Source organism: Schistocerca piceifrons, chromosome 4 (assembly GCF_021461385.2).
Source record: "Schistocerca piceifrons isolate TAMUIC-IGC-003096 chromosome 4, iqSchPice1.1, whole genome shotgun sequence".
Lineage (NCBI taxonomy): Eukaryota > Metazoa > Arthropoda > Insecta > Orthoptera > Acrididae > Schistocerca > Schistocerca piceifrons.
The window spans coordinates 499,844,227-499,866,290 of NC_060141.1; the positions used below are offsets into that span (position 1 = coordinate 499,844,227).

General features: G+C 45.1%; 1 protein-coding gene across 1 annotated transcript in view; it reads left to right on the forward strand.

The window, feature by feature from the left end:
* Positions 1-1,494: 1,494 nt before the first annotated feature.
* Positions 1,495-22,064, forward strand: part of LOC124795947 — a 120,009-nt gene continuing 99,439 nt past the window's right edge. Inside the window, exon 1 of the mRNA XM_047260027.1 lies at positions 1,495-1,625. Coding sequence (XP_047115983.1) covers positions 1,604-1,625 — 22 coding nt within the window. The 5' untranslated portion in view covers positions 1,495-1,603. The remainder of the gene's footprint in view (positions 1,626-22,064) is intronic.

A 22,064-nucleotide genomic window follows, 5' to 3' on the forward strand; every position in this document is an offset into this window, starting at 1 on the left:
AGCTGCAAGATCTTTGAAAAGATTGTTTATATTGCTCAGGTGAAGCTGGTTTCGTAAGTGTATATCGTGTGTGCTGCCATTAAAAAAAATGGTTCAAATGGCTCTAAGCACTATGGGACTTAACGTCTGAGGTCATCAGTCCCCTAGACTTAGAACTACTTAAACCTAACTAACCTAAGAACATAACACACATCCATGCCCGAGGCAGGATTCGAACCCGCGACCGTAGCAGCAGCGCGGTTCCGGGCTGAAGCGCCTAGAACCGCTCGGCCACAGTGGCCGGCGCTGCCATTAAACACAGTATGGTGTGGTGTAGGGCATTTTTCAGTGAATTGAACATCACTCGGATAATACAAGTCCGGAAGTGTGTGCATTTGAAAATTCACAACAAAACAGAGTGCGAATTCATCACACAGAAGCATGCAGCACGTACGTTTTCCCATATTTCACGTTTTAATAACTCTGAAACTGCTTCGTGAATGTTTTGATAGGGATCATAAATCTATCTCGAACTTTGCCAAATAGTGAATAAAAAACTTTCTACACTAGTGCAGCAAAACAATAACAGGTACAAAACGTGGCCTCAGCAAGAAAACAACAAAACGTTTAACAGCCATCTAAAGAGATATGTGTAAGATATCCGAAACCGGTGATGGTTTGATCCGAATAAATCTTTGACAAATGCACTCGCGCGTAGTTGCTGTTTGAGTTATAAACCTGAAAGTAAGTTTCCTTTAATTTACGTCTATGGTCTCAAACTTTTTGTTAACAGATTACCGGTTTCAGATCTGTTTTATAAAAACGAAGTCCTAATGTACTGCAACCATAGTGGCATCGTCAAATGTTAAATGCAAAATCAGCACCAGCACCGTCAAATATATATATAAATAACATTATATGCACGAGTCATGTTGTCAGCAGCACTACTGTGGGGAACACTACTGTCAGCAGTACTACTGACAACATGACTCGTGCATATGATGATATTTATATATATATTTGACGATGCTGGTGCTGATTTTGCATTTAACATTTGACGATGCCACTATGGTTGCAGTACATTAGGACTTCGTTTTTATAAAACAGATCTGAAACCAGTAATCTGTTTGTGACCATAGACGTAAATTAAAGGAAACTTATTGTATACATATACGGGTCACTGTTTTATTCGCGACAATGTCGGAGCTTTTGAAACCTAAAAGTATTACAGCACGGTTCTCAGTATATCAGTTTTCGGCAAACTAGCATTAGGAATATGTATGCAGCTATGACAGGAAACTGAATAAATAATGAGGACAGTAGGTGTTTGGAAAACATTTCTGGCGTGCAGATTAAGTGCTCGATGGTCCTTGCGTGCTTCCAGCTTGCAGGCTCCAGCGGCAGCGGCTGCGGCCCAGTTGCGCCGAAGGCCGGCGGGGGCCCCTCCCTCCCCCCACCCCCCAGAACACCGCCGCCACTGGCTGTCGCTGGCCCCTCGGCGGCAGTGGCTCCAAAGTGAGCGTCAGCTACGTACGCAACGGTGTGCCTCATGTGACGACGGCAGAGGACGCCGCACGCACTTTCCACAACACATACAGCACTCTGGAGCATCGACACGGGCGTTATGATCACCATCACAGTCAACGGTAAGACACACTGAATATACGAGGCGAAGGCCCAACACCGCCTACAAAATTTCAAGGCTGTATATCTGAGTGTTTTGACATAAGAGACGCGTGGTCTCCGATGGAACTTCAGAGAGAAATAATGTAATTATTTTTGATCCGTTTTTTTGCACGAGTTGTCTTTGTTTGTTTGGAAAAAGAAGTGCACAAAATTGGGAAAGCCTATAACACGTATCCGCCCCCGGTAGCTGAGTGGATAGCCGGCACGGTAGCTCAGCGTGTTCGGTCAGAGAACCGGTTGGCCTCTGTAATAAAAAACTGAGTGGAAGGATCAACCACCGAACTTGAACAGGATGTCTTGCGACGTCCGCAACGAGCAAACACAACGATCAATAACGAACAAAATGAAAAAAAAGAAAGAAAGTGGTTTCCGCGACGGAATGTCAATCCTAAGGGGCCGGGTTCGATTCCCGGCTGGGTCGGAGATTTTCTCCGCTCAGGGACTGAGTTTTGTGTTGTCCTAATCATAATCATTTCATCCCCATCGGCGCGCAAGTCGCCGAAGTGGCGTCAAATCGAAAGACTTGCACCCGGCGAACGGTCTACCCGACGGGAGACCATAGTCACACGACATTTACATTTTTATCATAACACGTTAGAGTCAGGTTGCTCGTAGGCACCTGTGTACCGGTGCAAAAGTAGTGAGCTGTGGTTGCCGTCGCTGCGGGGACAGCTCGACATAGCATTGTTGCGCCCCTCTTCCACTGCATTCAGAGAGACCACAGACGACGAGCACGTCCCCAACCTCTTCATCAGCAGACGTACCTATACTGATGTGTACCACTGTTAACGTAAGTGGCCGAGCGGTTCTAGGCGCTACAATCTGGAACCGCGCGACCGCTACGGCCGCAGGCTCGAATCCTGCCTCGGGCATGGATGTGTGTGATGTCCTTAGGTTGTTAGTTAGGTTTAAGTAGTTCTAAGTTCTAGGGGACTGATGACCTCAGAAGTTAAGTCTCATAGTGCTCAGAGCCATTTGAACCATTTTTCTGTTAACGTAAAACTAACAATGCCGGAACATGAAACGCGAGACAGAACCGAGCAGTGCTAAATACTAACTTCAGAACGTCTGCATACACGTCTTCGGCCTGGGACGTCATTGACTGGAGTAGAATTGTCTTCAGAGATGGGCCTCACTTCGCAATGAGCCCCGGTGACCAACGAAGACATGTCTGGAGACACCTCGGGTGGCGGCGAGATACCAGCCTGACTGTCGACCGCCATAAGACACGACGAATAGGAGTGATGGTCTGGGGTGCACTTTCTTTTCGTAGCAGCACCTCTTTGTTTGTAATCCGCGGCACCCTTACAAGACAGCGGTACGTTGACGATATTCTACCCCCATTTTGTTGCCATTCGTCGCAGTTAAGTCTGGACTTACATTTTAGCAAGATAAATCCCGCCCGCACACTACGAGACTTTCTGGTGCTTGTGTTTGTGCAGGCCACATTCTGCCTTGGCCATCAAGGTCTCGGGATACTTTCCCAATTGAGAACGCTTGGAGCATTACGGGTAGGGCCCTTCAACCAGCTCGGGATTTTGGTTATCTAACGCCTCAGCTGGATATAATTTGGCTCGATATCCCTCAAGAGGGCATCCAAGAACTGTATCAATCAGTACCAAGCTGAATTACTACTTGCATAGGAGCCAGAGGTGGATCAACGCGTTATTGACTTGGTCAATTTGCGAAGCTCTTTCTCTTGAATAAATCATCCAGTTTTCCAGAAACTGTAGTCGTTTGTTTGTGTGTACATGTACATCCAATCTACCGATTTCCCTCCCATTCGGATAATTCCTTCGCGGTGCGTCGGTTTTCTTTTTGTGTAATTTCGTGGTGCGTTTGCGGCTCTCGGAATGGTTGAGTCTGGCGGCAGCCCTTGTAATGTTGAAGCGGCAAGTCGTGGGCGGAGTTCGTGTTCTAAAGTGGTTATCATTTCGGAGTTCTGGAGTTAAGTGATCCTCCGTGATCAACCAGATTACTATTCCCGTACGGAAAGCCGCAAAGCATTCGAAATTGCGCACTCGTGCGCTGATATCTACTTCTTCTTAGGTACTTTCCTGTTTTTCTGAACGAGTTTTGTGGCGTAGTCAGTGCCGACTTGTTCGGACAAAAAAATGTTCAAATGTGTGTGAAATCTTATGGGACTTAACTACTAAGGTCATCAGTCCCTAAGCTTACACACTACTTAACCTAAATTATCCTAAGGACAAACACACACACCCATGCCCGAGGGAGGACTCGAACCTCCGCCGGGATCAGCCGCACAGTCCATGACTGCAGCGCCCCAGACCGCTCGGCAAATCCTGCGCGGCGTGTTCGGTCAAAAGAGGCTTCAGAACGGAGCTGGAGACATTAGCTAACTAGAGATGGTATTAAATAAAAGTGACGGACTTGGTTAGGGTTAATTTACGCCAATTAATTTCATTTGATGCCGTGAAAGTTTGACTGTGGTGTTCTTCTGAAATATTCTCCGTGTTGGCTTTGAACTATGTTCCTCCTTTGTTCTGATAGTAATTATCAATGGTAATTGCTATTATGCCAGTTGGAGGTCGTGTACTGAAATGTTAGCGACGAACATCTTCTAGTCCAGAGGTCGGATATCGGAATATTTCCTGAAAATCATTAGGTAGTTGTAGGACTTTGTATTATTGACTTCTGAATTGTAATTTTAACTGTGTCTGGCGTGTTAAAAAAAAGCCAGGAACCATAATTTATACTGATTTTACATGTGTTGTTTCTCGAGTCGTACATCGCCATCTGTACGTGGATTCTGGCCACGGCGGCGAGTATAATTTCGCGCAACACTCTGGAAGCTTTGAAGACAGACGAAAAGGAACGTTTCAGTATAAATTAAAATGAATAATGATGCAACTGTATTTACACTAAATAGGGACATGAGTAGGATACTTGGCATATGATCTCAGCTCTTAAACTTCCGCTGGTTACTGTATGTAAAATCTAGCTCCCGACTAAATAACGGAATTAAACTTGCGCCCGATAATTTTCTTGAAATAAACCACGAAAATGGAGATGAAAACTTAACATAGTGAACACGTGAAAACCGAGACTCGAATTCCTGTAGTAAGAGTCAGCACGAAACAGTCAGAAAACACTACACATAGAAGGATTGAGAAATTTGACGAAAGCAACCAATAACTCGTCTTTGTGTATCTAACTCCAGACAAAGCGGTAGATGCCAGCTGCTACCATACCTTTTTAGGAATATGAAGGAATCTTCAGCTGTACTTGAAGATCTTGGTTGATTTACTATCGATTTCGGTACTACAATCCACTATCTGAAGACCCTTCTACGATAAACCGGGTACTAATATGGATGACCGCGTTACCGCCACAGAACATCTCGATATAGGTCACAATCAGATCGTGACGAGGAATTCATAGACTGCAGTGTGGTTGATGTGCTGGCGCTGTCAGAACCAAAAGCGGGAAGAAAGCAAGTCGTCATCGCGGACTTCTATTTATCTGCTCACTATATCGATGTCTATTATGACTGTTACCCGTTAATCCACGTGATTGCCCAGTTTACCACAGAGGCGTCGAAATCTATAGCAAATAAAGGAAGATGTGTAAAAATAGTTAAACAGTTTGTTCGTATTCCAAAAAGGAACAGTAACGTTTCTCTGTCTGTTCTCGAGTGCTGTAGACAAGACCCGATGCGCAACGTACAACATGAGGTCTTGTACGCAAATGTGATATTCGAATACACGATATCAGTTCTCGAGAACACCGAGGATACGTTGGAGCAGAGGACACCACAGATTTATGATTGCCTACACGGATTCAAGACAAGATTATATTGTCATTTTTTAAATGTCATCGTATTCACCATCGACTGTATTATTTAGTACAGTTTCCACGACTGCAGTTTCGACGTTTGATCATTATGAAGTGGTAGGCTGCTATCAATATACACAAAAAATTTGTCATTTTATTGACAAAAAAACATGTGTTTCACTTTACATCTACGCGAAATCTGGACTGAGAATTAACAAAAATGACTCACGTGCTGAAAACCGAGATATGTCTGGAGAATCCTGAACAAGTTTAATCCACCCACAAAGGAGTTAGTTTACAAAACCCTTGTTCCATCGATACTTGAATACTATTCGTCAGTCCGGGACCCATAACAGAAAAAGATCCTAAGAAGAGCAGCGCGTTTCGTCACAGATTCGTTTATTAAACACTAAAATGTGACAGATATACTCACGCAATTCTAGTGAGGTACATTACAAGACAGCCATTGTGCATCGTGGTGAGGTTTACTGTTGAAATTCCGGCAGCGTCCACTGATATACCTTACCTGACAAAAAAAGTGATGCACCCAGAAAACATACTCAGATATCTATGTAACTTTGTACACGTACACACCAAAAGAGCGTACTGATTAGAGTTGCAGTTCTCGGTGATAAATAGAACAGTCACCAGAGTGCATTAGCGTTTTTCGTGTTTAGTGTTGTTAACAGTGTAGGGTACAAAAGAGGCGTAATGGAGTCACATGTCGAGTGATGACTGTAAAGAACACGTAGACGCCGATTGCTTGTGTCAAACAGCGTTATTAACACCTGTCAGAGCTCGAAAGAGGCCTCATTGTCGGTCTCTATTTGGTCAGCTTGTCGAATCGTGCAATATCCAAATTTGCGGGACATTCGTATGTGACAGCGACCCAATGCTGAACTGCTTAGGAACGTGAAGGCAACCATGCTCGTCGTCAGTGTTACAATCGACAATGTCTGAGTACCATCTACATCTACATCTACATCTGCATCTATACTCCGCAAGCCACCTTGCGGTGAGTGGCGGAGGGTACTTGGTCCATCACTGTTATTCCACCCCCCCCCCCCCCCCCCCCATTCACCCATTCTCCTTTCCTGTTCCAGGTGCGAATAGTTCACGGGAAGAACGATTGCCAGTAAGCTCGAATATCTCTAATTTTACCTTCGTTGTCTTTTCGCTAGATATCTGAAGGAGGATGTAATATATTTGTTGAATCTAACAGGAATGTATGCTCTCGGAACTTTAACAATAAACCACATCATGATGCAGAACGTCTCCCCTGCAGCATCTGCCACTGGAATTGATAGATCATCTCTGTGATGCTATGCTGTTTACAAAATAAAGGATCGCCATACTGCGCACCAAGGACTTAATAACCCTTCACATCAGCGCCTATCATCCAGCGCCTATCATCATAATTAATGGACTGCCTGCAACAGTGTGTGTGGACACTAGCAACAGTCGGACTAGGGAATTACTGTGCTATGCATAGGCTGTCGTTGACACCACAATACAAACAGCTATGTCTGTAGTGATGCTGTGATAGGAAGCATGGACTGCTGATGAATGGAGTCACATTGTGTTCAGTGATGATTCGATGTTTCGCACTACCACGAATGACTGTTGTCGTAAAGTATGCCAGCGATCCAGGAGAGGTTCCATTCCTCCAATGTTTTGGAGAGTGTTCTGGTGTCATGGTGTGCGAGTCACTGGGAATGACTTCAAGTCACAGCTGGTAGTGGTTGAGGGAACTCTGCCAGCACTAGAGTACGTTACAGACATCCTGAGTCCTCATGTGTTACCTCTCATGCGACAGCATCGAGATGTCGTTTTTCAAGAGGGCAATGCTCGTCCACGCATAGCACCTCTCTATGAATTGCCTGCGGGATGTTGAGGTATTCCTGGGCCAGAAAGATCCCCAGACCTGTCCCCAGTAGAACATTTGTGGGACCAGCTCGGCTGTCAACTCCGTCCCAGTGACAGTATCCAAGAGTAGTGGGACAAAGTATGTTGTGGCCCATTTTGTTAGTGCAGGTTGCCTACATCAGGGGCAGGTATGCCCCTGAGTGCATACCTTCCCCTGAAGTAGGCAACCCGCACTAAAAAAATGGGCCACAGCATACTCTGTCCCACTACTTCCGAGATATCAACGGCCAGTTGGACAGATGCGGCCCATTTTGCCTCAGGAGAGGATACACAGTTTTATGACAGAGGGGAGGCATCGACATACTGATAATTTGGCTTATGCTGCCAAGTTCTTTATGGATCTGACTAGACAGTGTACTCTCTAAAACAACGATGTTTAATTTTGTTCTCCTGCCATTCTGTGTGTTTCACTTTTTTTGTCAGGTAATTTATTTCGTCCACTATAGCATATCTCCCGAAAACTCTATGAAGCTTAAATTACAGGGATTCGAGCATGCATGCATGACTACCAACAGTCTCACCGCACAATATTCGTGGCTGAAACAGGATGAATATCTTAACAGAGACTGTTAGGCCAGCTTAAGAAAAATGTCTGTTAGATTTCAGTTTTGACAGCACTTGATCACAACAGTCAAGATTAGGTGTTCTGTGTATGATAAATTTAATAATAGTGCATGACAGTATTTCATTCTGATAGTTTATTAAGTCTGTAAATATTAGCTGTTCCAAAAAAAAATGGCTCTGAGGACTATGGGACTTAACATCTGAGGTCATCAGTCCCCTAGAACTTAGAACTACTTAAACCTAACCAACCTAAGGACATCACACACATCCATGCCCGGGGCAGTATTCGAACCTGCGACCACAGCAGCAGTGCGGTTCCGGGCTGAAGCGTCTAGAACCGCTCGGCCACTCTGGCCAGCAAGCTGTTCCAGTTTGCTGTATTGTATTCATCTACACTCCTGGAAATTGAAATAAGAACACCGTGAATTCATTGTCCCAGGAAGGGGAAACTTTGTTGACACATTCCTGGGGTCAGATACATCATATGATCACACTGACAGAACCACAGGCACATAGACACAGGCAACAGAGCATGCACAATGTCGGCACTAGTACAGTGTATATCCACCTTTCGCAGCAATGCAGGCTGCTATTCTCCCATGGAGACGATCGTAGAGATGCTGGATGTAGTCCTGTGGAACGGCTTGCCATGCCATTTCCACCTGACGCCTCAGTTGGACCAGCGTTCGTGCTGGACGTGCAGACCGCGTGAGACGACGCTTCATCCAGTCCCAAACATGCTCAATGGGGGACAGATCTGGAGATCTTGCTGGCCAGGGTAGTTGACTTACACCTTCTAGAGCACGTTGGGTGGCACGGGATACATGCGGACGTGCATTGTCCTGTTGGAACAGCAAGTTCCCTTGCCGGTCTAGGAATGGTAGAACGATAGGTTCGATGACGGTTTGGATGTACCGTGCAGTATTCAGTGTCCCCTCGACGAGCACCAGTGGTGTACGGCCAGTGTAGGAGATCGCTCCCCACACCATGATGCCGGGTGTTGGCCCTGTGTGCCTCGGTCGTATGCAGTCCTGATTGTGGCGCTCACCTGCACGGCGCCAAACACGCATACGACCATCATTGGCACCAAGGCAGAAGCGACTCTCATCGCTGAAGACGACACGTCTCCATTCGTCCCTCCATTCACGCCTGTCGCGACACCACTGGAGGCGGGCTGCACGATGTTGGGGCGTGAGCGGAAGACGGCCTAACGGTGTGCGGGACCGTAGCCCAGCTTCATGGAGACGGTTGCGAATGGTCCTCGCCGATACCCCAGGAGCAACAGTGTCCCTAATTTGCTGGGAAGTGGCGGTGCGGTCCCCTACGGCACTGCGTAGGATCCTACGGTCTTGGCGTGCATCCGTGCGTCGCTGCGGTCCGGTCCCAGGTCGACGGGCACGTGCACCTTCCGCCGACCACTGGCGACAACATCGATGTACTGTGGAGACCTCACGCCCCACGTGTTGAGCAATTCGGCGGTACGTCCACCCGGCCTCCCGCATGCCCACTGTACGCCCTCGCTCAAAGTCCGTCAACTGCACATACGGTTCACGTCCACGCTGTCGCGGCATGCTACCAGTGTTAAAGACTGCGATGGAGCTCCGTATGCCACGGAAAACTGGCTGACACTGACGACGGCGGTGCACAAATGCTGCGCAGCTAGCGCCATTCGACGGCCAACACCGCGGTTCCTGGTGTGTCCGCTGTGCCGTGCGTGTGATCATTGCTTGTACAGCCCTCTCGCAGTGTCCGGAGCAAGTATGGTGGGTCTGACACACCGGTCAATGTGTTCTTTTTTCCATTTCCAGGAGTGTATTTTGACAATCTCTTGACAAATGATCAGGGTAGTAAGTATTATATTCAGATGTTTTATGTTTTTATGTTATACTTTCTGACACGATCCACATCCACGGAAATCATCTCATTTTTTGGGTCTATGGAACGAAAACTGATTCTAATCTAATCAAATCTAAGTGAGGAAGTGACTGTGCCATCACAGTACGCTCCCCCAGGAACTATAAGGTGGTTTGCGGAGTGTAGGTGTAGATTTTAGTTGTAGAGGGTGAGTATGGCACTTATTGAAATGTCGTAGTTTCTTACTACTACAATCTAGACAGTAAGACGAGAGCTTTTCATCCATATTATACGCTGGGAAAATCTAGATTCAAACAAAACTCAATATGTTGTTCTTAATGGGTGACAAGCACTGTTCATGATAAGTACAGATGACTTGATGGAAGATGTATTTAGCTTTCTGAGGTTGTTAGTAGAGTCAAGGAAGAAAAAACAGGCAAATAACTCGTGTAGTCGCAAATTTTGTGCAATGGTAGGAAGGAGTACCATGAAGAACATACTACAAATCCTGATGGTTGATGGCTGGGTAGGGGGGCATGGGTGGGCGTGGGGAGGGGGGTGGCGTTTGAAAGTCAGTTCTTTTTGTTTTCATGAATGACTCACATACTGAGGTCTCAAGCGAAAACGTGCCCCAGTGCAAAGTTAAACTACATTAAATCTCCTACATGAAAGATCCAAGGACTGACAGTTTGCACGAAGCGGGGGATTCAAATATTGTAGATTACTAAAAATGTTTTGTCCATACTCCATCCGAACATGCCTCTGAAGGCGCACCGGTACCGACCGACCGCCTGTCATCCTCAGCTGATAGGTCACTGGATGCAGATATGGAGCGGCACATGGTCAGCGCACCGCTCTCCCGGCCGTTGTCAGTTTTCGCGACCAGAGCCGCTAATTGTCGATCAAGTAGCTCCTCAATGGCCTCACAAGGGCTTACTGCACCCCAGTTGCCAAAAGCGCTCGGTAGACCCAGACGGTCACTCATCTAAGCGCATGACATTTAACTTCGATTTAACTTCGGTGATATAACGGGAACTGGTGTTACCACTGTGGCAAGGCCACACGCAAAAATAGTGTTTTAATGGTATGAAGTTAATTTGTATTGTTAAATTAAGTGGGTTAAAATCAAATATTAAATCTATGTACTACATCTAAGTGTTGTAGAGTCACATTAGGGGATAAATTGCTTAGTGAGATAAACTTCCTGGCAGATTAAAACTGTTTGCCGGACCGAGACTCGAACTCGGGACCTTTGCCTTTCGCGGGCAAGTGTTCTCATTCTGGAAACATCCCCCAGGCTGTATCTAAGCCATGTCTCCGCAGTATCCTTTCTTTCAGGAGTGCTAGTTCTGCAAGATTTGCAGGAGAGCTTCTGTAAAGTTTGAAAGGTAGGAGACGAGGCACTGGCAGAAGTGAAGTTGCGAGGACCTGGCGTGAGTCGTGCTTGTGTAGCTGAGATGGCGCTGGCACGGTAGCTCAGCGTGTTCGGTCAGAGAGCTGATTGATCTCTGTAATAAAAAAAACTGAGTGGAAGGATCAACAAACGAACTTGAACGGATGTCATGTGAGGTCCGCAACGACCAAACACAACGATAAAAAAAAAAAGATGGTAGAGCACTTGCCCGCGAAAGGCAAAGGTCCCGAGTTCGAGTTTCGGTCCGGCAAACAGTTTTAATCTGCCAGGAAGTTTCATATCAGCGCACACTCCGCTGCAGAGTGAAAATTTCATTCTGCTTACTGAGAGTTGACAGGGTGAAAGGAGGGTAAGTGGAGAGCAGAAGCGTGAGGGAAGGCAAGTCTCCGCAATATGGTCAACCACTTTCCTCCTTGTCCACAAATTGAGGAGTGAGCAGGTGATTCCCCACTCGCCCTCCCCCACTTCTTCACAGGAAGGAACTACTTGTAGTTGCGTAGTTATACTGCCCTATCAGCAGCACTCCTGGTAAGAAGCAGTGCTGAAAAGTAACGCCTCCGAATATTTTCTGTGAAAACTCGTAAAGCTTTTCAAATAAATCAAACGCTGTTAGCATTCTACATTTTTATTCTTCGTGTCTACATATTGCAGCCGTCTGCCGCTAGATGGTTCCGAATTGTAGCGTGTAACATGGAAGTGTGTAGCGTAACTATGTCGGTGCGAAAGAAGTAGCGTGCTCGTGCTGTAATCGAGTTTCGATTTCGAAGAGTTCGTCCACAAATGGAGCACGCTCTCCTTCAGCATGCCAGCATCAGACCACACACGAGCGCTGCGACATCTCCAACTATCTTACGCCTTGAGTTCTCTGTTATCGACCATCCTCCACACAGTCCGGACTTGGCCCCATCCGACTTTCATCTGTTTCTATAACTTAAAGAACACCTTCTGGGACCTAATTTTGATAGAGATGAAGCGGTACAAGCAGAGGTGAGGTTGTGCCTTCGTCAACAAAGTCAAGCGTTCTACAGTGACGGTTGCTATGCTCAAAAATAAATATGTAGACATGAAGAATAAAGATGTAGAATGTTAATAATGTCTGTCTTCTTTAAAAAGCTTCAAGAGTTTTCATATAAGAAAATCGGAGGCATTACTTTTCAGCACGCTCTCGTTAATCAGTGGCCACGAAATGTGCAGAAACACCCAGGAGCTGTTTACTTTTCGCAAAACTCCTTAACATTATGTGGAATACTGATGTTAATTACTAATAATATTAATACAAAAATGTATACGTGCAGAGTGTACAAACTCTCACACAATGATCTGCACTGCTAGACGGGAAATTGAGTCTTACTCATCCTATGTGGCACTTCCCCCCCCCCCTTCCCCCCTCCCATCTCCGGAATGGCGTCGCAGTTTATTAACTGAGTATTTGTGCGCAGGTTTTTTAGTGAAACTGTATGTAAAGTACGTTCCTGTTGAAAATGACGCAAAAGCGTTTAGTTTGTAAGTGTGAAGTTGTCAGTGACCTGTGTAATTTTGCTGGGAAAGACTGGAGTCCCGCGTGGGGTAGCCGTGCGGTCTCAGGCTTCTTGCCACGGTTCGTGTGGCTCTCCCCGTCTGAGGTTCGAGTCCTCCATCGGACATTGGTGTGTGTGTTGTCCTTAGCGTAAGTTAGTTTAAGTTAAATTAAATAGTGTGTAAGCCTAGGGACCGATGATCTCAGCAGTTTGATCCCACAGGAACTTACCACAAATTTCCAATTCCAAAGGACTGGAGTGGTAAATTCGGCACCTTGCCGCTGAATATCGTTAACAGTCTAATGTAAAGGTGTGTATACATTGTTGTAGTCACTTGGTGGTGAATTAATGAACCGCAGGAGAGTTACTACACTTCTTTTCACATTAATTGTCTTCCTTGACGACTGCATGAATCTCTTTCATTCACGATTGCTAGCAACTGTAGAGTGGGCTTCACTGACTTGAGCCACATCCACAGTATATTTTGCAAGATTATTGTCAATATGTCTGATGGAGTGGGACTTATCATTTTCAAGTCTGGAACAATAATCTGCGGTTTGTAGCTCTGAAATGTCGTGCAGTACGTTAAAAACTGATGCATGACTGATTTTCATTTCTTTCACTACCGCCTTGATCACGATACGCCGCTCTTCGAGCACCAGGCTCTCCACTTTATTACATAACTTCATTTTTCGAAGACGACAAAACCATGTGGCTGTCCCTCGTAGGCTATAATGCTAACCGTCATTAGAGTGCTTCTGTTGGCCGGAAAATACAAGGTGATTACAATTAAAGTTAAACTTTCAAGCCGCTGTAGAAACAACACCACTGGTCACAATGACGACTAAATGCAACGGAATATTATCGGAAGGGGGAAAACGCATGGCAGAAGAAAAAAAATATTTACAAAATTTAGCAATAGATGGCGCTGTAAGCATCATAATTTAATAGTGGTCACCTACAAATAACAAATGAATCATACAACAATGCCTAAGGTGTGCGTTTGACGTTCAACAAACTGTACTATTCACTGTTCATGGGTGTACAGGTGTGATACTGTTAGCTACGTAAGCCCATCCACCACGGCAAGATCATGTCACATCGGATGGGAAAAATCGGTTTTTAATTGTCCTGGGGCCAAAAACCGCATAAAAAGCATCAATAAAAATCAAATAGGATTATTCATTTCCATTGACTGGCTCAAAATATGTTCAATATTCTGTCCACAATTTTCTGCAGCAAGTTGAACTCGAGAAACAGCGTGTTCCACAACTGATCGAAATGCTTCCGGGGTCACGTTCACAATGTATGCCTTCAATGCTGCTAAGTTTGCAATCGGCACACTGAACACAACATCTTTCAGATAGCCTTGCAGCCAGAAGTCACACTGATTAAAATCAGGTGATCGGGACGATCAGGTTTTAGGGAAATAGCGGCTGCCGGCCTGTGTGGCCGTGCGGTTCTAGGCGCTACAGTCTGGAACCGCGTGACCGCTATGGTCGCAGGTTCAAATCCTGCCTCGGGCATGGATGTGTGTGATGTCCTTAGGTTAGTTAGGTTTAAGTAGTTCTAAGTTCTAGGGGACTGATCACCACAGATGTTAAGTCCCATAGTGCTTAGAGCCATTTGAACCAAATAGCGGCTGATAATTCCAGCATTTTCGAAATGGCATTTCAGCAGCTGATCAGCTGGATTTTCAATGTGCAGAGGTGCGTCGTCTTGCGTAAGAATGATTCCATCCACACATCCACGCTGCTGGAGAGCTGGAATGACGTGGTTACGCAAAAGACACTCATAGCGCTTGCCAGTCATGGTACAGGTAACAGGACCTGAAGCAGCTGTCTCTTCGAAAAATATGGCCCTATGATAAATGATGCCGTAAACCGGCACCACACAGTGACCTTTTCAGTGGTACTGGTTGATTTGCGTGTGGATTTTCCGTATCCCATATTCGACGGATCTGTGTATTTACGTATGCTGTCAGATGGAAGTGGGCATCGTCTGTCCAGAAAATCTTCTACGATCAGTCATTGTCCACTTCCACGCGAGCAATAAATTCTAAAGCAAAGGTCTCTCTTGCTAGCAGGTCAACAGAGAGCAATTCGTGTATATGGGTAATTTTGAATGCATAACAAAGAAGGATGTTTCGTAGGATTTTACGCACCGTGCTGACGGGTAGGTCCAATGCTCGGGCAATTCTCCGTGCACTACACGTTTGTACACCACCACTCGTCATCTCCCTGCATTGCTGTGGCCACTGCTTCCACTGTCGCCGAATCAATTTCCTCCCTCTACCAGGTCGCACACCAAAAGAACCGTCTTTTCAAATTTCCGAAACATATTCTCCAGACCCACGGCAGCCATCGGGCCAATGCCTTTTTTTCAAACCTTTCAGTGTCCGGAACTTCAGCAGAGCGACGTGAGCACAGTCATCATTCTTGTAATACAGCTTTAGAAGCAGAGCGCGATCCTGCATTGAGACAGCAACGGCGAACGTCGCAGACGCGAAGGGAGGAAAAGCCGTGTACTCGGCGCGTTTATACCAACTTCAGTGGGTCGTGCGCATGACAGATGTTTTCATTTACGTATTCTGACACATACAGCGCCATCTACTGATCAATTTCACACTTTTTTTTTCTTCTGCCTTACATTTTCCCCCTTCTCCAATAATATTCCGTTACAATTTGACGACATTCTGACCAGTGGTGTTATTTCTACTACATTTTGAAAGTTTTGCTTTAGTTATAATCATCCAGTAATTCAGAACAAGCATGATCGCTACTGGCCGTACTTCGAGAAACAATTACTTTTTTTTAGATATATAAATAAAGTGTTCTGTCGCAATAGATGCAATATTAGTGGCGTGACGAAGATACGAGAATAGGAGGTACCAGGAGTCACATACTTTCAAAGTGTCACGGATAGGAAATGAGATGCAGGGGCCACTTAATACGACTGTGGATCGGTTTCGGTGATTTGTGAGGGCAGGTGACAGGAAGACGTACAATTGAATACTGTTTGGTAATACAGTATAACTAAGTGCATAAGTGTTGGTATTAGATGTGGTTCTTTTTCTAACCGTCCTGTATCTTTTTTTTCTGTTCACGTAAAATCTTCTGCAGGCTGCGAGGGAACTACGAACAGCGCACTAGCTCAGATGTGATACGAACACTGGCCGATGGCATCCGTGGTCCATTCGAAAGAACCACTCCTGCTTCACAGAACAAAATAATGACGGGACATTAATACCGAATTTACGTTTTTCTTCTTCATCCATTGCGCTTTGAACAGTTTCAGGGAAGCGTATGTCTGGAGTCTGAGGTAATGCAAATTAAAATGTACTATGTTATCGACAAGGAAGATTTAACATAATTACAGCATCCGGGAAACCAACTGACATTACAGAGGCGTGACCGTAAGGCATTGAGGAAATGTCATCGGGGTCAAGGTTTACCTCAGAGAAGCCGGATCTTCCTTCTTCCAAGCAGAAAGCGCTAACTGAACTACCGCTCGTCATCATTACTCAAGGAAAAGGTAAGATGCAACTGTCATCTAGCCCATCACAAGCCTCGCCTTTCCCGGCGTGCTGTGCGACTGCAAAGCCACCCACGATATCTACTTCTGTCTACGGCTACATTTATGCTCTGTGATCCGCTATAGTTACCACATATACGTCCATTTACTCGTTCCAATTGCCTGTGGAGCGCGGCGCGCTGCTGAAATGCCTCTGCGTGCGCAATACGTTATTTCGCCTTCACATTCCCTAAAGGAGCGATATACAGGGTGTTCGAAAAAAAAAGTGTTGAGCACTTTGCGAGGTGGTGGTACTCTCAGAAACAAGAAAAATAAGTCCAATGAAGATGGGTCCAGAAATGCTTTCTTTCCGAGATAAACACGTGTTTATAGGAAGGGATGCGCGACGCTAGGTTGCGGATATTAGCACAGTCGTTGCATTGGCACTCCGTCAAATGTGTCGATGGTGTACTCGTATTATGATGTCTTACAGTGCGATACCTACTGTCAGGTTGCCTGCAGTCAGTAGTGTGGTTCGAGTTGTGTTGTAGGCTACGTTAGTTTTCGTCGTGTTTGCGTATCATATTGTTCAGTACTGTCAACCCTGGGTAAGTATCATGATGTTTTACCTTCTTCCAAACACGGACTCACTTCTGTGTTTACTGTTATTGCGCTGTTTATCCGTACAACTGGTGTAACACATTTACATTTTCTCTCTCTCGCCACCTGTTAGCAGTGGAAGCCTACTATTCGATAATGGCTCTGAGCACTATGGGACTTAACATCTGAGGTCATCAGTCCCCTAGACTTAGAACTACATAAACCTGACTAACCGAAGGACATCACACACGTCCATGCCCGAGGCAGGATTCGACCCTGCGACCATAGCAGTCACGCAGTTCCGGACTGAAGCGCCTGGAACCGCTCGATCACCACGGCGGCTGCTATTCGATAAATGAAATGGCGGATATGATATTCTGCTATGGTTTAGCAAATGGATGGATGTAGCCTGCGATCCCGTGCCCTCTATGCTGAAAAATATCCACAGCGCAGAGTGCCCTCTGATAAGCTGTTCGGCAGCGTTTCCAGCGTCTGAAGGACATAGCTACCCTTGCACCTCGGAAGACTGATAGTGGAACGTCCCGCACAATCCTCACGCCTGACATGGAGGAGCGTGTGCTAAGTTCCGCGGAAGAAACCCCTGGCACCAGTGTGCGACGATTAGCAGCAGCAGAAGGCATGTCTCACTCTCTTATCTGGCGGAGGAGTGGGGGGGGGGGGTGGAGTACTTCATGAACAGTTGCAGCTAATCATCTACAGCGCGTTCAGGCCCTAACGCTACAGGATCATCATGGCAGACGACGGTTCCGTTCATGGCTGTTGCAGAAGAGTGCCGCAGATCCAAGGTTTTATTTACCGATGAGTCAGGGTTCACAAGAGATGGTTTTGTGTATTTCCATAACCAGCATGTGTAGGCAGATGTAAATCCCCTCGCAGATCAGGAAAGAGGGCATCGATACTGATTCTCAATCAACGATTGGCCAGATGTACTTGGCGATAGATTAATAGGGCCATACGTGCCACCACAAAGGTTAACTGGGGCACATTATCTGGACTTTCTTACTGATGTATTGCCTAGCCTGCTCGAGGCTGTACCATTGCAGCAGCGAACACAAATGTGGTTCATGCATGATGAGGCACCAGTACGCTTCAGTGCGCGAACATCTGACGCAGATATTTCAGGACCGCTGGATTGGTCGGGGGAGGGAGGGGGGGGGGGGGGGGGGGGGGGGAACCTTGGCCTGTTCCCCAGACCGCAATCCCTTAGACTATTGGTTATGGGGACACTTGAAGGAATTGATCTACGTCACGCCGATATGCGGACTCTACAAAGTCGCACCCTCAATGAGTGGCGGCAGGTACAACAACAACCGGGTATACTTCAAAGGGTGCGTCATTCCTTACGTCAGAGGGCAGAGGGATTCACTGTCATGAATGTACGTCAAGTTACATTTCCAGTAAGTAAGTGTTTGTCTCAAGGAGTATGCATTTCCGGACCCATGTTTATTGGACTTATTTTTCTTGTTTCGATGAGTACTACCACCTCTCAAGATATTCGACACTTTTTTTGAACACCCTACATAGATAGTTCTCACTTGGTACTGGTTCTTGAAACTTCGTAAGTAGGCTTCCGAGTCTATCTGCAAGCGTCTGCCAGGTAAGGTTTTTCAATGATTTCACTGTTCTCTCCCGTGGGTCAAATAAAACTTCGAACTTACTTGCCGCTCTTCTCTGTGTACGTCACAATCTCCTGTTAGTCCTACTTGGTACGGGCCTCACACATTGCAACAATATTCCAGAATGGGTCGCATGAATTATTTGTAAGCAATCTCCTTTGTAGACTGATCGCATTTTTCCAGTATTATACCAATAAACCGAACTCTGCCACCTGCTTTACCTATGACTTTAACCTGTATAATCATTGCAATTCACATTTGGTATTTGTGTGAGTTGACTGATTCCAACTGTGGCTCACTGATATTGTAGTCATAGGATACTACGTTTTTGCGTTTCTTTGAAAACGCTATATTACATTTCATAATATTTAAAGTAGGTAGTCAATCTTTTCCGCCACTTTAAAAACTTATCATCGTCTCATTGGATGTTTGTGCAGCGTTTTTCAGTCAGTAATTCATTATAGATAACTGTACCATTTGCAAAAAGTCTGAGGTTACTATTAATATTATCTGCGAGGTCATTAATATACAATATGAACAGCAACAGACTGACTGAATTTCAGCGGGTCACGCCTGAATTCATTTCTACATTCTATCCTGTTGGAGATACCATGTTTGAAGTTAGAATACTCATATTCAAGGTAGTATGATATTTATTTTTTTACATACCAGTCTTGCAAAATGGCGTCTTTCTCTCACATGAGGATATCTCTTACGTCTAGCAGAGTATTAGTTACGTGTGGTTCAGCTCCGGTGAGCTCAGGAGAAGTTCAAAAGTAAGTAACTGCATGTAGACTGTAAAATCAAGTTCACAGTCTTTTACAGCAGAAACCGTTTTAAAGCTTTTATAAGGGTAAAGGTTTTCATTATGAACAACCTATTTTCTGAAGAGAAATCTCGTAACACTTAAAACGGCGAACCATTAAGAAAACGGAGTAAAAATGACTGAGCAGCTAGTCGCAGGTGATAACCCTACGTGAAAAAAGTAGAAGGAATTTCTGTGAAGTGTGAGAATTATATACTTCTAGATTCTGATAAATTACTATTGAACTGCCGAGTTATGGTTGTTAGACACACCTCAGATGCCGCCAATGCACATTTAAATTCTGTACTTCTTATAGATCTAGAAAAAAAAAACTACTATTCAATTCCAGCATTTGCGTTATGCCACGTGAAGCAATTAAATAAGAGGAGAAACCACGCTAATATATAAAAGCAGTTCATTCAATCTCTAGATGAGCGATAGTGATTGAAGAAGAGTCGAACGCTTCTTTTACCTGTTTCGTCTCATTAACGCGAAGCGGTAATATAGAATGCGGATTCCTTTCCGCTGACACAATGAGACAGAGGACGTCAGATTTATCGTTAGTTTAGTACTCGTAAAAAAGTAAGAAATAACGTATCACTATTACTGTAATTTGCCAACGGCCTTGCCGCAGGGGTAACACTGGTTCCCGTCAGATCATCGAAGTTAAGCGCTGTCGGGCTGGGCTAGCACTTGGATGGGTGACCGTCCAGTCTGCCGAGCGCTGCTGGCCAGCGGGGTGCACTCAGCCCTTGTGAGGCAAACTGAGGAGCTACTTGATTGAGAAGTAGCGACTCCGGTCTCCGGGTCTCGTGAACTGACATACGGCCGGGAGAGCGGTGTGCTGACCACATGCCCCTCCATATCCCCATCCAGTGACGCCTGTGATCTGAGGTTGAAACGGCGGCCGGTCGGTCCGTTGGGCCTTCATGGCCTATTCGGACGGAGAGAATATTACTATAATTTACATTCGAGTTCTGAATTCTATGCAAATGGGGAAGTGAACCGGAGAACCGCTGAGAATAAAGCATGTTGAAGAAAATGTTTCTTTCGCGTAGACCACACGTAACATCCCTAGATCCATGATAATCCCCCAACTACAACCTATAACAATAAATTAGCAGTAAGACGTAAAACTGATCATGGCACCCATGTGCTTAGCTACAAATCTAACTATTATCGGACTAGAGCGTAAATAAAATTTTAAAACACCTACTAATCATTGTTTCCGGAAGTTGAACTTCTACTGTCACACCCACAAAGTATGAGACATTACCAGTACTGAAGAAGTCGTTTGCAAAGATGCTCGGCACCAGTGTCTTACATGGAGACCCATGGCAATCGGATTTTTGTATTTTTTTAAAAAATATATTTATGGCGCGTGAACTTCAGAGCTCAAATATCAGTCAGCCAAATCTGTTCGATACAACTCTCAAAAGTTATCTAGAAAATCGACTTGAAAGTTTTTCCGCCGTGTTTAATATGCTAATGCAAGGTCCTTTCTTTGTGAGACTGTAACGGGAAGCGGGCTAGGGCTGGATTCGATTGCCAGTGGAATAGATGTTTTAAACTAATGTCCATATTCTACGAGCATTCCCGTGAAGCATAAAGTACATAGAGACGGAAAAAACTTAATTTCTAATGTTTTTAATATAAATAGTCTTGATTAACAACATTTATAAAAGATGTATAGTAAAAACTTTGTGTTTGCAATTATAACTGGTTTTTTTGTGCGATATGTATTTATAAATAAAAAGACGTGGGTTTTTCATAAAAATTACAGTTGAGTGTGTTAATTAGCGTGTATTTGGTGAAATTTATATTTAAATGATGTAGACACGTGAGCTGAACGAAGAGAAAACGACCGAACGGGGATTCAGTTCAGCTATTTCCAGTCTCGAGCGCTATCGATTTTTCCGTCTTTATGTGTTCTACGCTTCACGGAAGTGCTCGTTAGAACTCGCACCTTTGTTTAAAAATAATATTATTTGGACAGGAGATGAGCACAGGCCCCTCCCCCACACAGAGCGAGCACTCTATTACAGAGCCAAACTTCTGGTCGAAAACTCTACAGTACTTCAGTTTATTAAAGACGATCGAAAAACTTGAAAGCCGATTTTCTCGACAATTTTTGAGAGTCCTATCTAAATGTTTTGGCTTATTGATGTTTGAGCTCTAACCGTCACGTACCATAAGTAAAAAATTTACTAAAATCCAAGCAATGTTGTACCATGAAGCGCCACTGATAAAGTAAAGCAGACCACTCTGACTGACTCAGCGGTCAAGTGTCACATTACAAATACGAGGAGCGGGGCAATAAGTAATGCAACACATTTTTTTTTTCTCAGCCAGTGTCGGTTGAAAAAATGCAGATTTTGTTGTGGGACATAGTGGAATATTCCTGCTTCAGCCCCTATAGTTTCATGGAGTTCCGACACGTCACAGCGTTATACGTATCCTTGAATATGGCGTCTTTAATGGAGGTTTGTTCCAAGCAGGGAGCTGCCATTGAGTTTCTTTTGGAGGAAAACCAGAGCATCGCCGATATTCATAGGCGTTTGCAGAATTGCTACGGAGACCTGACAGTGAACAAAAGCACGGCGAGTCGTTGGGCGAGGCGTCTGTCACCATCGTTACAAGGTCGCGGAAACCTGTCCGATCTCTCGTGTGCCGGCCGGCCGCACATCTGTGCTATCCTCTGAAAACTGAAGAAACGACTTCAGCGTGTTCGTCGCCACAAAACTGCAAAAGAGCTTCTCCTTCTCCATGACAAC